At 32.5% G+C, this 17,504-nt stretch overlaps 1 protein-coding gene across 1 annotated transcript in view; it reads right to left on the bottom strand.

The window, feature by feature from the left end:
* The window catches only part of LOC136041408 (phosphatidylinositol 4-kinase alpha-like), a 62,434-nt gene extending 55,345 nt beyond the window's left edge, over window positions 1-7,089 (bottom strand). Inside the window, exons 1-2 of the mRNA XM_065726063.1 lie at window positions 6,908-7,089; window positions 3,042-3,252 (exon numbers count right to left, since the gene is read on the bottom strand). Of these exons, the coding sequence (XP_065582135.1) occupies window positions 3,042-3,252; window positions 6,908-6,976 (280 nt within the window). The 5' untranslated portion in view covers window positions 6,977-7,089. The remainder of the gene's footprint in view (window positions 1-3,041; window positions 3,253-6,907) is intronic.
* Between the last annotated feature and the right edge of the window lie 10,415 nt (window positions 7,090-17,504).

Below are 17,504 nucleotides of genomic sequence, written 5' to 3'. Positions count from 1 at the left end.
CCTATTTTTTCGAAAACCGTGCTGAGCAGGATTCCAAAGATGATTTCCATCAAAATACTTGAACGCGTGAAACAATCAACTTTTCCATCACTCGGCAAAAAATAGATGTAATTGAAATCGGCCGATAGTTTTTAAAATCCGACTTGGAGCCACTTTTGTGAAGTGGCTTTACCAAGGCCATCTTCCACCCTGACGGACACAGTCCATGCGCCAAAGATAAGTTAAATATATAGGTAAGTGGTTCTGCAATTTCATGAGCAATTTGTTTTATCATTATGTTCGGGAAACTGTCTATATCCGGCGCTTTAGACGCATCCAATTTTATACGAATAGTATAAACTTCAGTCAATGAGAAATCCGAATCATCAAATGGAACAAGAATGTCCGACGACGCAATCAACTCTACTTGAGATGCAAAATTAGCTTCATTGAATGAATTGGCCGTGTTTTAACAAAAACTGAAGAAAAAATTTGGTTAAAAATAAGAGCCTTCTCAGAATCACTATCAATCTTTTGGTGTGTATCCCGATGTGTGAATGTAGATGTAGATGGTGCAAGGTTAGGCTTATTCCTATTTACATATTTCCAAAATATTTTAGGTGATGCGGTGCTTCAGTGAATAATACGCGACTCAAGCTCTTCACGATTAGCCCCAAGAAGCCGAGTGACCTTGTTTCTCGCTAGTGAGTACGCACGTCATTCACCTGGATCCTCTTGCAACTGAGTATCCAAATGCCCAATGTTATAATAGAAAGAGGGCGTAATATGCACACGAGATTAACATTAAAAACCCTTTTCCAGTGTCCTAACAAAACTACTTGGCTAACAATCTCATTACCAAATGCGGTTCTACGAGCAAGCTAAAATATGTTAGCTAATAATATTTGCGAATCTATGTAACAATTAAGTCGTTGTTGGAGAATCTGATGCACAATTTTCCATAACTGATAATGCAACATAGCATAATGACTAGTTTAAATAACACAAACAAGGATAAAGAATCAATGACTACTAATGGTTTTTAGATAGATAATTTCTGAGACCACACTCAGAAACAATAAGAAAACAGCTCAACCCCTTTTCCAAAGAACTTATTAATTCTGACCCTGCACTTTTTATGAAGTCATGTTTCGCGACCTAACTGAGATTTCTGATAATAGCATGCCTGGAACAGGATTAGCATTTAAAAAAAAAATGTTTTCACCATTACAGAAGAAAGAACCCCTTATTTTTTGTTGATGTAGTTTATGATCTGTCCTTTTAGATTATCCAGCGGAATCGTATTTGTACATTTTTTTTTTTTTTTCAATTCTTACTTCTGCACTGAGGGCAGTTGTGTGGAGGTATTGATGTTTACAAAGGAAATGTTTACATTTTTTCTCTATTTTTTACTGGCTATTATTTACCTCACTTCTTCTTTATTCTACTTTTTTCGATTTTGTAATACTCCTTGCGGCTAACCATCCTTGTCGTTAGTTCCCTAAATATAACTTCAGAATTAGGATAAGCTGAATTTTAAGGATATAAACAAATTAAGGACAAATGAAGGCATCAGAAGTCCATTTTCACGTGGCCTCATAAATCAAGTCTTCCCTCAAATATTTTTTTGGCTATTTTAATTAAAAAGCCTCACTAGAAATTATGATCCATTGTAACGTGGTACTATGGGAACACATGAACTATCTTCTGTTATCAATTTTAATAAGTTTTACAAAATATGTTTATTTTTCTAATAAATCTCCCGTCGATGGAGCGTTTTTTTTGTTTTTTTTTTATTTAGCCCCCTCCACAAACCCCAATCCCACAACATAAGTTCTTATGTGAATGCCTAGCCCCAAATCATTCCAAAAAAAATAAATCACCGGAGGAGCTAAAATAAAAACAGCTGAAAGAAGCTACTATAATTTCCGTTGACTATTTTTAGATAATGGGCAGCAGAGGGATATAAATAACGTTTTTTTGCACATTCAATTACAAGTTTTTGTGCATAATCAAAGGTTTCTTTTTCGTATTGAATCTTAGAGTAATACAAAATAAGATTAGGTAAAAATTTTATAAGATGGTGACAAAAAAGTATATAACAATGTTATATATGGTCTTAATTTCTTTACTTCCTCACTAGTGTTACTTCCTTTATTATACCTTTTTTTTCTTTTCATAGGTAGCACACTGACATTCCCTAAATAAAAAGCGATATGCACATTGTATTATTTTTCTTTTCTTTTCACCAAAGCACTTTGTGTAGAAGTAGTTGTAAAAACCTCGAAAGAAGCTCCTTCGATAGGAACTTAGAGGTTCTAGAGCCTTTTTTAAGAATCAAAAGTGATTGGAAGTCGACCAGCTCCCCTCCAACGCCCTTAAATTCCCCAATGCCCAAATATCTGATGTAAGAGAATAACACCCATTTTGAGAGTCATGAGCACAAACTCCAAATATCTTTTTGAATTTATCTGACAGATATCATCAAATTACGAGCTCTGCTAACTATTAAATTTGAAAAATGTTGCATGGATGGAAACATATTGGTTACATATTATAACAAAGATAGTTATTATTCTTTTTTAACCTTCAGCATCAACAAAAAAAAATTATTCTTCATATTTTCAAGAAAACATAAAAACAGGCAATTTATAACAAAAATAGAGGACACAGTGGATGAAACTGCAAAAATTTTGACACTAAGGTAGCAAGAACCCAAAACTCACAATGCTTATGTATACAAGACTATCTGATGAAAGATGATAGTGCCTACTTTGGAAACCATGGGCCCAGCCCAAAACATTTCTCAGAAACTACAGAAAGCACATTATCAAACATATGTCTTGCATATATTTAAAACCCAATGAAACAGCTTATTTATACAAAAAAAGAGGGAATTATGGAGTGTCCAATCTGAACTGCAAACAATCAAAAATTTCCCCCCTTTTCTGAACAGGAAAACATGTAGCAAACAATAACACTTTGCAGTATTAAAAAAGAGAAGATTACAATCATTCACTTCATTTTCTTTTGAACCTTCAGCAACTATGAAGAGATCTTACCTTCATTTTTTGGTGCAACCTTTGACTGTTTAAATATACATTTAGGCAGTTGTTCTACCAACTTTAGTAGATAAGGTATAATTTTATCTTCATGATAGAAGCCAGAATTTAGGAAATATATTCCAAGTGAAACAACTGCATTGTATTCGTCATTTGTAATCACACACCCAGTGGATGAAAGCTTGGGACAAAGTAACCAGATCTTTGACACCTGAAATAAAATCTTGTATAAATAGTTAATTCCTTTAGAATACACAGCAACAAAATGCTATGTTTAATCTTTAAGTTTATGTCATGTTTACATGGTGTCTATGTTTTATTCAAAACTATATGTGTTTTGAACAGTGTAGTTTGATTTTTCTAAAGACCAGCAAAAATCAAAAATAAGTAAGGATAATAATTTAAGTGATGGGAAAGAACTGATTGTTAAACATCTAATTATTCTAAATATAAGAAATATCAGCAATTCAGCATTTTATCTAACATAAATTGTGATTTGGGCGCCAAAAAAAAACGTTTTGAACATACTTAGTTTCCAGTAGTCGAAATGATTGAACAGCCTTTAGAAGGTTTAAGGGTGAGGAACGTCAGTAGTCCTACTTCCATTTTTAGTAATTTCTGTTTGTTTTAATTTTGACTTGGTTATTCTTTTAATTTCTACTATTTTTAATTTATATATTTGTCTGTATCAATGTACCTTATTTTTATGTTTGATGTGATTATTTATGTTAGTTTCTGTTGGCTTTGGGCTTCATATCATTGATAACAATTTCTGGTCATTTAAAGTTTCAATTCTAATAGGATTTATTTTGGCTTGGCTTAGGTTTTAATATGCCTCTTTACTTTTCTTAAAAAAAAAGAGAGAAAAAATCAACTCTTAATGCAGGTTCTTATAATACACTTTACAGTGTTGTTGGTTAATGCTAGATCAAATTGGTTGCTTTCCGTTTTTACTCTATCTAACAGATAATTTTGAGGTTCCTCTCATATCATTTCCTATACTGACTGACACATGGTTGAACAAAATGAGTTAAAGGGTGAACCAAAGAATACAAGAGGGGAAGCAAGAACTAGTGTTGAAACAAACCACTGCAACACAGTCTGGTATTTGGTATTGAACAAAAACTTTGCATTTCTTTTAATCTTTAAAACACCCTTCTATACCATTACTCTGATTCTAGATCCATTCCTGAAACTCTTATTACCTATCTGAACTGCTTTATAACATTTTGAAAATTATCTGATAAGCAATTTTGTGTAGGCTAAAACAGTTTTGGAGCATTTTCCTAATCAAACACTCTAGCCATTTGAGATTATATGCTATTTATTGTGAACTGTAGTAAACTTGTCTTCCATGCTCTTTAAAATGCAGAGAGACAGGAGTTTGGCCATTGCCCTTTTCCTGCTTCTCCAACAGTTGCATGGGAAACTATATTTATCATGAATACTAAACCTATACTTGTGTTTTTTTAAACATTGACAAAAAATAAAAATAAAATCACTATAATAATCAAGATGAATGGAAATAACTAATGAAAATAAACTGAATATTTGATATATAATGGTGTTGATTCTTTTGAAACTCAGCAATTAAAAATTTATTTAACTACATTTTGTGTTGTAAATATACAAGAAAATATCTCTAACACACTCTGTTTTCAGTAAAGCACAAATGATAAAACAAGCTTTAGACCTTTAAGGTCAGGGAAGGGGGAAAAGGGCAGTAACTGTTTGTTTTAAGTTTACTTGAATATTTAATCTAATTTTTACTTGTTTTAAGATTATCTTTTGGACTATTTTGAATGAAATGGCTATCTCAAAATTTTGATTGGATACATCTGTGGGAAAAGAGTGCAAGGGGGGAGATGATTGCCCTTTGATCACTTTTGATTCTTAAGAGGGTACTAGAACGTCTAATTTGTAATAAGCCCTGCCTGAAGTTTATATGACCCTTTCATATTCCCTTTCATATGAAGTGCATCTGGTAAAAAAAAATAAAACATTGAAGCCATTTTTATAATAGGCAATATTTTAAAAACTTTTTCCTGAAAAGAAGTTTTTTAAAGAAAAGTTGAGAGCTGCATTAAGATTAATACAAGCAGAAATTAATTAAACAAAAATAACAGATGCTGCCACAAACAGGATTTGGCCTTATAAAGATCCAAACTTTGTTTGATTTTACCAGCAAAACAGTTTTTTAGTTGTGCTTTTTTTGTCATAAAATCACAACAAAAAAAGAAAGAAAATTTCCATAATAATTAAGATTACTAAAAGAACTCATATAGATAAACAGTTTAGTGTGTATTGTATTCATTCCTGGAAGTCCTAGCAAATTTGGATTTATTAGTACTATAAAAGTAAATGTATTTTGTGTTCAGGGACTTCATAGTGATTTATTTATATGCATTGGAACACTATTAAATGATCAGAGTAGGTCAGAACCCTGAAGAAGGAATATGTTACAGGAATGACTTGCTTTTTGTTTGGCCCCAGATAGATTGTCAAGAGGCAACATCTTTGGCAATGTATCATCTGTTAGGACTATCCTATTCTCCTTAGCCTTTCTTGTGTTATAACACTAGAAACAGGCAGCAAATTACATTTTTGTACTCTGTATTAATTTATAAATAATCAGTTAATGTCCTTTGACAATTCTTCTAGAAATTATCCAACATAAATCCCTCAACATTTTAAAGCACCCATGTAAATTACCTTGGCTTCCCAGATTCTAATCTTAGTCACTAAAGCTTTAGTTTCTTCACAAGCTGTCTAAACTGAAAACTATGGTGCAAAGCAGCATAGTTTCCAGACTATAGCACTTAGAAATGCTAATTTCCCCCTTCTAAAATCCCCTTCAACAAACTAAAAACACATAAAGTGGGCAGGGTTTTGAAGTCAAGGGAAATGTTGGGGTTGTACAATATGAATGAAATTATATTTTAAATACTAATTCCAGCTATCACTGGTAAATTCTGCATAGTAGGAAGTCAAAAGATAAGTAAAAAGCTTATGCATCCATTAATGTTAATATCCAAGATTGTTCACTTTCACTTTCAAGTTTAAACTAGCCAGTTGTATATGAACAAAACAAACATCCAATTCTGCTTACAGATAACATTATTATATAGCAAGGCATATTAGTCAATGAGCCCTGAAGGCAGCAGGGCAAGGTCTGTATTCTGATCAACTAATAATTCAACCTATCAGAATATACACATTGCCCTACTACTATGGTAAATAGTAAAATAGTATAGCACAATAGTAAAGTAACCTTCTGAGGAATTGAATTCTAAAGCACCTTGTAAAATAATTGAAAAAAAACTAGAGAATCTAATGGTATTTTTCTTTTTTAGGCAATAATGGATTTTAGTAACTCTACAGAAGGACACATGTTATCAAAGTAAAAGTAATAGCTTAGATTAGTTTATTCTCTTTCCTAATATCATATCTGTATTGTTAAAAACAAAAGGCTTGTGAGTATAATAAAATTGAATTTGGCTAAATATTTTCTAGGCTATTTTAAAATGTAGATAAGCATAAAAGGAAACATGGTAACCTGACTAATAGAAACATGCTGTATATTGTAAAGTAAAATGTCTTTATTTTCTTTTAGCTGTATATATTTCCCAGGACTATATCTGGGACCATCAGGGGGAAGATGTGGAGGTAGGCTATACATTGTCACAAATTCAAATGTAATATTTGGAAAGAGTATGATATAAGGAATATAATTTGGCTACATAATATGATATAATAAGGAATATAATTGGTTTTTTGATTGAATTCTCGAGCACATTACAAATATACTACTAAAATAGGCCTAGACTAGCCTACATGAATATCTAGGTAAAGAAAGTTTCACTAGCCTTTTCCCAAGGACAGGAGTTGATTAAAGACAGTGAGTACCCAAGACGATGCAGTATTTGATTATTCATATTGACTTGTAGACAACTACATAAGTAGCTTATAAAGCTTGGGCCTTCTCAATAGCTAAAAAGTCTGATGACTCATATATTATTTCTTTTGCTTCTACTTCCAGATCTATACATAATTTTAATACCTTGCTGACATCTATTTTAAGAACCACCTGGTAGGTGGTCATTTTTCCTCAATTAGTTAATGATAACAAACTGTAAGTAAGGATCGACCAGGACTAATGGTAATCGAAGCTCTAAAAAAGACATACATAGAAAAAAATCCTACATATATTTTCTTTTTTATAGATGGAATAGCTTCGTGGCGATGAACTGTAAGGAGTGAATCCTGCTAATAAAATACAAAATTCTATTACAAAATGAATTTTGATACCAATATTTCCCTTAAAAGAATCATGCCAAATTTATAAAGTCCGTTAAATTAAATTTACCCAATAAAAGTTTCAAGCCTGAGAAGATATACCACATTTACGGAAAAAATGGGAAACAACCCTAAAAGGGTGAGTATTTTTATGAGAAATATACTGTTGAATCCATCACATCAAAGAACGTTATCGTAGAGGTTTCAAGATATATTTATTAAAATCTAAAATTTTGTGTATTTTTTCCGAGAGAAATGATAAAGAGTTTGTGTTTATTTGTTATGGTTGTGTGTTTTTTCACATCAAAGATCGTTATCTTAGAGGTTTCAAGATATATTTATTAAGATCTAAAATTTTGTGTATTTTTTCCGAGAGAAATGATAAAGAGTTTGTGTTTATTTGTTATGGTCGTTTGTTTTTTCGTCCAGGGTGATTTTACCGAGCCAATGGTCTATATATATATATATATATATATATATATATATATATATATATATATATATATATATATATATATATATATATATATATATATATATATATATATCATGAAAAGAGAAATCACCAATGCAACAGCACAAACACACACAAAAAAAAAGAGAGAGAGAGACAGAAGGAGAAAAGGAAGACTGTTTTCCTAAATTAGTGATTAATATAGACAAGCACTTGAATGAGGCCTTAACCCTACTCATCCATACAATCACATAGGTCAAACAGCATAGCCACACACAATCAACCATAAAGAATAATCCATGGACAGGCAGTCATGTCGTCAATAAGTATAAGTCGTCATTTACCAAACAATAGAAAAAATAATATAGACAAATAATTCAGAGGCAACACCCAACATAAGGGCTCATCAGGAGAATACACTGGCCTATATAGGGTTTCGCCACTCTAAATTCTCTACCCAGCACAGTGTTGTGGCTACCACAGAATATCCATGGCATCCCCGCGTCAGGTATCACCCCCAAAATACATGCCTATGGAAGAAAAAAAAAAACAGCAAATGTAAAACAACCAAGTAAAACCAAAACAAGCTTATCCTGTTAATATATCCCTCCCTTTAGCAACAATAGGTAAACTAAATATTATAAATTTTACTAAATCACAAATATTAACACATTGCAAAAAACCTGAATAAACTAAACAATTATAAAATTCATCTTTACCATGTGGCTAATTTTTAAGAAAATCCGCTCAATTAGATATATATATATATATATATATATATATATATATATATATATATATATATATATATATATATATATATATATGGATGTTTCGGGGAGAAGGAAGATAAATTTGAAATTCTAGCCCTTCTTGATACCAGGAACTGTTCTTTGATTATGCTTGTAATAATCTTACTGAGGATGATAGCACCCCTGATATCTAAAGAAATTTTTATCTGTGTCTTGTGGAAGACTATTTTCACGTATTTAACAGAAAAAAGCTGGAGAGGAGGGTGGTGGTCATCAGTGCCACCAATAAATTACTCGGAGGGCGGGGGAAGTGCTACTTACCAGGTTCTTCTGTCGAGATTTACATACTCCACAGGGATAACGAGCAATTGTCCATAGAGATACAGTAAGCCAAAAATGACCTCATACTCTTTCCCTGCAATTTTGGTGGCTAGAGCTGAAAAGCAGCACATCGTTTAAAGAACCACTACCAACTTCTCGGCTATACGAACTGCCCTATCATTTAGATTTAAGGGTGTTAAAAGCTGACCAAGGCTTCTTTTTCAATCAATCGTGATACCCTCCCTGTACTATGGTTAGCAAATTAATCTAGGCTCCCACAAGGTCACTACATAAAATTAAGTACACTATCTGCTGTCTTTGGCAGCAGAAAGCGTTTGGAGCACACCTCAATAGTAGATATCGTGCGGAGCAAACAAAACGCAAGTATACATGACACAGTGAATATTGGAGGCGAAATGAATAGATGGCAAGTATCCCCTTTTTAGTCGAAAACAGCCGTTGTGGCACTTGTGACTGGCTTTAGGTAATCTGCCACTTTACTAAGTCGATCTATTTCAGGTGAGGAAGTTAAGACATTTACTAAACTAAAGAATTGATGGCCCTGAATTGACGATTTTTCTTTTTACAAATTCCAAGTACTCTTCCGAGCGTTCAGTGATTTTCATATTTGGCAGGTTATACAATGCATCAATAACAAATTGTTTGTTTGATAAGCTTGCCTTCACCAAAAGCGCCACAAATTCATTAGAAATTTGTAGTGATGAAAAAGATGCTATTTGTTAGATATATGACTGCTTCAACCCCCCACCGAAAGTCAAATTTTTCTGCTTTTTCGATCAAGTCTTATCAAAATTAATAGTAACGTTGAACTCACTATCAATGACACAACGGTTAAGGTTGGTCTTGATAACACACATGACCGAAGGAAAACTTTTAAAATTATCCGCTTTTTTCCCCAATGTTTGGCAATATGAACCACTTGTTGATGAGAAATATGTAATAAAAAACATGGAAACCAACATAATCAGCAAACCTTTTTATATAGCCTAGGGCTATCGAGGCGTTAAAGGGGGTGGGGTCCGGCCGATTGTCATGGTAGCGAACATTGTTTAGAAATATTGCTAAACGAGGAATGGAATGATATTACTCTTTTGCTGTCGTTACATCTAGTTATTTTCGGGGGGGGGGGGCACGCTATTGTCTCGATAGTGAACGCTATTTAGAGATTATTTTTTTCAAATTATTGCTCAATATTATGTCACTAGTGAACATAAAAGTACGAATGGCCGGTAAAACGACATCTGTTAGTTTTAACCGATTAAGTGGAAACTAACACAGCCATATAGATATAAAACATTGCGAAAAACCAGGAATTTAATATTGAACAGAAGATATCCATATTCAATTTTGAAGTTTTTGGCAACATCGGATACTAAATTTTAAAAAAAGAAACGTAGGTGAAAAATCAGCAAAAACGAATCTTTTGTTTTCACACAAAACGTTGAAACAGCGTAAGATGCTGTTACAGGTTTTGATGTGTCAAACGGCTTAAGAATCTGTAACTTTTCTTTGAAGGTTGGGCTTTCTTTGGGAATCATTAAATGTATGAATTTTTATAGTGTACGAATTTTGTACATTTGTGTATGGAATTTCACCTATGAAGTGTTATCAAGTTTAATTAATTAGTTTTCCTTATCTAATTTCAAGTTCTAACGAGGCAACACTGACGAAAATGGGGTATCATCCTTAGAGACTTTTCAATTTCTAAACGACCAAAAGAAAAATTGTTTTCAGGTACGAATGGACCTAAGGTGGTTCCAGGGGCCAAACACTGACTTTTTTTATCTCTTTGCTCCTTTAATCATTTATGGTTATTTGGTATCATTTCAATTCTAAGAGAAGGGACAAAAAAAAAAATTATAGGCAATTTGGATTTCTATAAGTGCTGGGAACTTAGCCTTTTTATGTATTATAAGCATTAGAGGGTCTAACTTAGTTGTCTTCTGTATTTTTAGACATGAAATAAACACAAATACTTGCAGTTCATTTATGAAAATTGAATGCTGGAACACATCCATATGATTTGTAATTTGTGGAAATGGAAATTGACTTTGCCGAAATGGACAATATTGGATCTTTGGTGCAACATTTTAAAATTTAGAGAAAAAGAGAAAACCCTAATAAATTCCAAAATGTCAATATAATTTACAATATAGCCCACCGCCCTTCCCTTCTCTGTTTCTTAAGGCACGATAGCCTTAAGAAACTTAAGAAACACTTAAGAAACACGATAGCCTTAAGGCACTTACTAGACATTAATACGGATAATATAACAAAAAGACAACTGTATTAATGAATTACAATAAATATATTTCATGTCAATAAGTATTGGTAACAAAAAAATAAAAACACCTTTATAATGAATAAGTGAATTGTTGATAAACTAGAATAAAACTCTTGAAGAGAATGACAAAAATAATTAATTTTGCCTGATCGATAGGCTCTTTGCTTATAAAAATTCTTTACATCAGGGGGCAAACGTCACACATGACATAAGTGCATCGTTATCACTCTGAAATAACCACCAGACAGCAAAGGTTGGGCTGCCCCTCGCATCGGATGTACGCTCTTTTAATTTTTCCAGGTTCATAGTTTCTGATCGGTGAATTCAAACTTAATAAATTTTATATATTTGAAATTAGCATAAAAAACCAATTCTTTTGATTCTTTTGACGCATCTACTATTATCAAAATTCCGTATTCTAGAGTTTCAGTAACTGTTGGGCCAAGTTGGTCGTTACCACAAGCTGTTTGGTTCGGGTATCGACTAAATGGAAGAATGACTGAGCAAAACGAACTGCTACAAAATTCTTTTGTTTTCAAAACATTGCGAGACGTCAAAGGTTAGACAGATCAGATTTGTTCATTTTTATACAATGACCTTAGGATTCAGTTTTAAAACCCGAGCCAAAATAAAAAACAAGAGATGTATTTATTTGGTGGAAAAACAAACAAAATTACACGAAAGTCAATTGGCTTTGAAAGTAAGATATTTCAAGATTTTTTTTTTTTTGTATAATAAGGGTAAAAATCAGAGGATTTTTTAAGGGAAAGGGGTAATGGACATTTAGTAAAGGCCAGGCCCCTTTACTTCTATTATGACTACGAGAAAAGTTGTTAAAACCTTATATAACCCAATTTTTTTATGAATTTTACTGTTTTTCAAAGGGAGGGGGGATTACCTATAAAAAATTTAATATAGAAAATCAAATTTAACCAAAGTACCAATTTTTCAGTTGTATTTAAGATAATATTTTCAACACAAAATTTCTGGGTGTGGGATTTAGTCCCCAAGCCCTACCCCCTGGGTACGGCTGTACATACATAAATATATTTATATATGTATTATATCCATATAAGCATATAACACTTTTGTACAGGGGGATATTTTCCCGTCAAGATTGGTCCGAACGATCCTGAAGGAAAAGTAACAAACTTAAGTGAAATTATATTTTAGAGTTAAAACTCCTCCCCCGCCCTCCTGAATAGCCTTTATTTTCTTTATGGGAAAAAAGAACACATTTCAGGAAAAAAGCATGTTTTTTTGGAACTTCTCTCCTTGTAAAATATTTTCTTGCATAGGGAAAGCTCCAAGAGACATTTTTTTGTTCAATTTTTCTTTTTTTTTTCCAAAACAGACATTGAAGCAATATATGAGAAAACAAAGCATAACACCTTCGGGGCAAAAATAGAATTTTGAAACTTCTCCGCCCTGGAAAATATTTTCTTCCGTAAAAAATTTTTCCAAGAAATAGTTTTTTTGCTTCCAAGAAACAAACGCTAAAACAATATGTAAAAAAAAAAAAAAAAAAACAATGTACAGTAATTCACAGAAGAAAATGATTATTCTTAAGGCATTGCTAATTCAGGCTCATGCACAGGATTATTATGTCGAGGTGGAGCAAAAACAGAAAAAAAAAAAAATCTGATTATTTGAAGTGCACAGGCACTCTGGAAAACTTAGGGCCTCGGAGAGAGAGAGGTATCCTCAAGCCCCCTTATCTTTGCGTACATTCTTGTGCCATACTTGTAGTGCGTCGATGAAAGACCAGTTTACTTAGCTTAAATACTTGCAATATTTGACTTTAATCTTATTACTGAAAAAAGAAATATATACTATCACTTGCATAATTACTGATAAAAAACACACAAAAACAAACACAAAACGATATGAATTACTGACCGAAGTAAAATGAAAACATGTTAACAAAGAGGCCAAATGTACTTCATTGAGACGTAATTTCCAACTTATATAAAAATTCTTAGCCACCGAAATAATTTTGAATGGTGCAGCTTACGCCATATCACTTATGAATAGAAAACCTATAAAATATAATACAAAGGAATTATACACATTAGTTTTCATCAAGTTACTTCTGTCCACAAGTATATACTAAAATTACACAAAAAGGAAATAACAAAAGGCTCAAAGGCAAGTCCTCTAATGAGATTATTTTCTAGAATCTAAAAAACATTTCTGAATTGTTGCCAACACTTGTCACCCTCGAGCTCTCTCCCCAGCGAGCACTATTTTTAAATTGTTAAAGTACAAAGGACATTGAAAATAAAATAAGCTTGTGCAAATCGATTAAATAGAAAGTTCCACAACCATACCTATTTAAAAAAATTAAAAAAAAACAACCAAATTTAGTTCTTAATGAAAGAGACGTCGGTATGCTTTTACACAATATTTGATAGTAGAGGGGCGCAAATGCAAATTATAAAAAAAAGTCGAGGAGGCGTGGCTGCCATTGCAAACCAAGAAAGTTAATTTATAAGCTTGTGCGGATAAAAACATTGGCAACATCAACTAAATAGTTTTACTTGTCTATTTTTGTTGGTTCAACGTGGTAACGCTGACAAAACTGTGATGCTGCCCTAGAAAAACTTCATAACTCAAAATAGCCAAAAGGAAAATCTTAAGAGAATCATGGGCTTCACTATGAATAAGCCTAGGATGGGTCAAGGGGACAAAAAACTTTTATTTTGGTGTCCTTGGTACTTCAAGAATTTTGTAGGGCAGAGACACGGCCCTCAAAACTTCACAATAACAAAACAGCCAAAAGAAAAATCTTACGAGAATCATGGGCACCGGCAGGGAGGGGGGCATGCCCTGTAAATTTGGGGTTATAAAGTAATTATAAGGAAACCAAAAGAAAGATAGCAGAATAGGGAAAAACCATGGAAAAATATGTGTTGCCCCATTTTCGGCTGCCTGTCAATAGATTTTCACCCTTAATAAGGAGAATATAAGTTCTAATTTGGGACGGAGTCACCCCTTTCCAGCTTTCCACAAACATTTTTTCTATAAGATTTGGTTGGATAAAAAAAAAAAAAAAGAATCAAATTCCTCATAGTAATGAATTGTAACGAATTGAAATGTACGATCCTTGTCAATAACGAAAGTGTAAGAGCCTAACTATTGATGATACTAAATCAAAGAATCTAGTTTTTATGGTGTATCCTAAATATGTATTTGTTTATTATTAATTATTGCAGTTATTAGTACACAAGAAAGTTCGTACAATTATAGAAAACACAAAGGAAACAACTTAATCAGGGGCAACATTGGCAAAACATGCCCCCAACGTTTGCTTGCATTGCAAGAGTACCCATGAGCTGCTATATGCAGCCACTATAATCAGAAATGTTTCCTCTGAAAGGAGTACTAGGAATTTCTGTATTTCCCCCTAAACGAATACGCTTTTTGCGTTTTATTATCATTTTTTTCCAGGAGTGATTGTATTTATCTAGTTGTCACTTTGAACAAGATTTAATTTTTTACAGTTATGAAGTACAAAGGGGCCAAACATATTTTTTTTTATTCAAAATTAGATTAAAAATATTGAATGAAAAACTCTTATTTGATTTTCTTAATTTTAGTTATAATGTTTTACTTTGAACAAACTACTTTGATAATGCGTTACTTTTTACAAAAATTTAGTCTAAAGGCATTAAATATCATGGTGTTTGATAACCAAGTTCAAAACTGTCGATATTGTTAAAAAATATCGGTCCAACACTTCAGCATTGCTCAACAGAATTGAATAGTGGAAGTTTATATCTTATTTTTTGTAAGGAGGTTATTGTTTTGTGTATTTTTTGTAATTACTTACTTTTTTCATTTTTACATATTTTACTTTATTTGACATACTTTTTCTATTGCCTTTAGAAAAATGTTGGTCTTTAAGCTTCATTATATTAAAAAAAGTTTTTTTTTCGACTGAAAGTGAGGAGCAACATTAAAACTTAAATCGAGCCGAAATTATTACGTGTGAGGGGGGTTGACCCTTCCTCAACACCTCACTCCTCACGTTACAGTTTTATGGCAGTTTAAGGACAAAATCTAATTTTTAGCGTAAAGAGCGAGGCGTTGAGGAGGGGGAAACCCCCTGATCTACGCAATAAATTTCTGTTCGTTTTAAGTTTTAATGTTCCTTCTTATTTTAAGTTGAAAAAACTCTTTTTTTATTTAATTTCTGTTCAGCCTTTAAATAACGCCATAATATCTGGCTCCAGCTCCTCGGAATGCCCCTCCCGACAGAAATATACTCTGGACAATTTAATCGTGGCGAAAATTTACCCTAGACAATTAGCCTACCTTCAACTTTTCCACGCGTAAAATTGAATCGACAAAGAAAAAAGCAAGACATATAAAGAAATTCCTTATAAAAATTCTGGCAAATTCACCCAGTGTAAAATTTCCCCTGAGAAGCTCACCCCTTGGAAACTTCCCTTTCCACGGAAAATTCTGCAACTCAATAATTGTATGTAGACTAGTACCGTCCTTCGTTTAAATCTGCACTTTCAATGTTGGATAAAATTTGAATATGCTTAGAAAATTGGCGATGAATAGCAGATTTCGGTTAAAAGTCCTTGTTAATACTAAAGAATTTCGGTTGGATGAAAAGGAGTAGCCTATTATTGTTTGTATGGAAATTCCGTGAGAATTTCTATTTTCTACATAACTGAAGCCATCAAAACCTCTACAATAGTATTTTCTTATCGATAAGCATATTATATACATTTTTGTTTAAATGCATTGAAATACTTCATATAAATAGACAAACATTATCATTTAAAATTGCTGAAAACTAAGTTCCTAGCAGTAAATGTCACCCCAAAGAAATTTCCTGGGGGCGGCATGCCTTGCCTTTTCACCTCTGTGCAGCAACTACAGATCATCAAACGTAACCTAATTTCATTACCAATGAAGCTAATCAAGTTGGTTGAATCTAGTATTGCCACCGTGTGGCATTACTTCTTTTGAAACTGGGAAGCCTAAAATATAGTTAATGATACTTTTAAATCATTTAGCATCTCAATCCTTCGGTTTGATACAATCGCTCCTGAAGAAAACAAACAAAAAAACAAAAAAAACATACATTGACGATTTTTTTTCTGAAAAAAAAGAAGCGAAATTCCACATTTTGAAGATTGAAGTTTGGAATCTTTACGATAGAGTTCTCTGATATGATGTATCTAATAAAAGAATTTTCAATAAGATCACTTGCTTTTTGGGGACTGTTTCCCCTTTTTTCAAAAATCAGAGAAATTTTCTCAGATTTTCAGATTTGTAATTCTTTCAATAAACCGAAAGAATTTTTTATATTTAGAATCACCATAAAAAGCCAAAACTGCCGGTGTAGTAATTCTCATGATAATTTCATTTTTAGTTTTAGTGAATTTTGGCCCAAATCATTTTTTACTTCCAGTTGCTTATCACAAAACATTTGATAAGATTGTCTTGCGACAAAAATTTTTTTGGACCTATTCAATTTATTTAGTCGAATAGGACAATAAAAAGACAGAGGGTGAATTTGACAGCTCGATAGTTATAGTTAAATCTTGTTTTTCTTCCGCTATTCTATTTTTTTTTATTTCTAAATATACAGGGGATTTAAGTTCTAGGGAGAGAATTGTCCTGTTATAAAACAGGTACATTTTACCAGACCGTTATATAATCAAAAGGTGGTATCTATACAGGCAGGGTGATTTTTGAGTATCTCTACTCCTTCTGCAAACTATTCTAAGGCGTAGGAAATTGCATAAAGAAAAGCATACTTCTTTTATAATCTACCAAAGCAACAGATCTTTCTGTAATTTTGGTTTAAGTTTGATTTTTTTTAAGATCCAATAAATAATAAATACATATATTATTGATTAAACAAATTGATCCCTTTGCCGGGAATAAAATTTACTGTATTTTGTTTTATTTTGCATGCAATTCAACTGTTCTTTTTATTTGAGATTTACTTCTTCCAAAAAGTATTTAAAAGTAAACTTATTCCATCGAAAAATATCCTGAGATATATTCCCGGTCACCCAACCACCGTTGCTATTTTGGCATCTGTCCCCCCTCCCCTGTAAAATTTTCTGCCGGCACCCTTGATGGGCTTCAGATACGTCAAAGGGACAAAAAAGTTTTATTTTTGTGTTTACTTTAAGAATTTCCTTGCTATTTATCAGTATTTACGCTTGATTGTTATTGGTATATGATGCTATTATGTTACGTATGCTATTCGTCCATGTGAAGACATATTTATTTTTCTTTAATTGAGAAGCATGAAATCTGAGCGATAAAGCATGAGACAAGTCAATATTATAACTTCATCTGTT

The sequence above is a fragment of the Artemia franciscana genome, unplaced genomic scaffold, assembly GCF_032884065.1.
Source record: "Artemia franciscana unplaced genomic scaffold, ASM3288406v1 PGA_scaffold_212, whole genome shotgun sequence".
NCBI classification, from domain to species: domain Eukaryota; kingdom Metazoa; phylum Arthropoda; class Branchiopoda; order Anostraca; family Artemiidae; genus Artemia; species Artemia franciscana.
The sequence above is the reverse complement of the archived record's forward strand: the minus strand, read 5'-3'. Positions and strand labels throughout refer to the sequence as shown.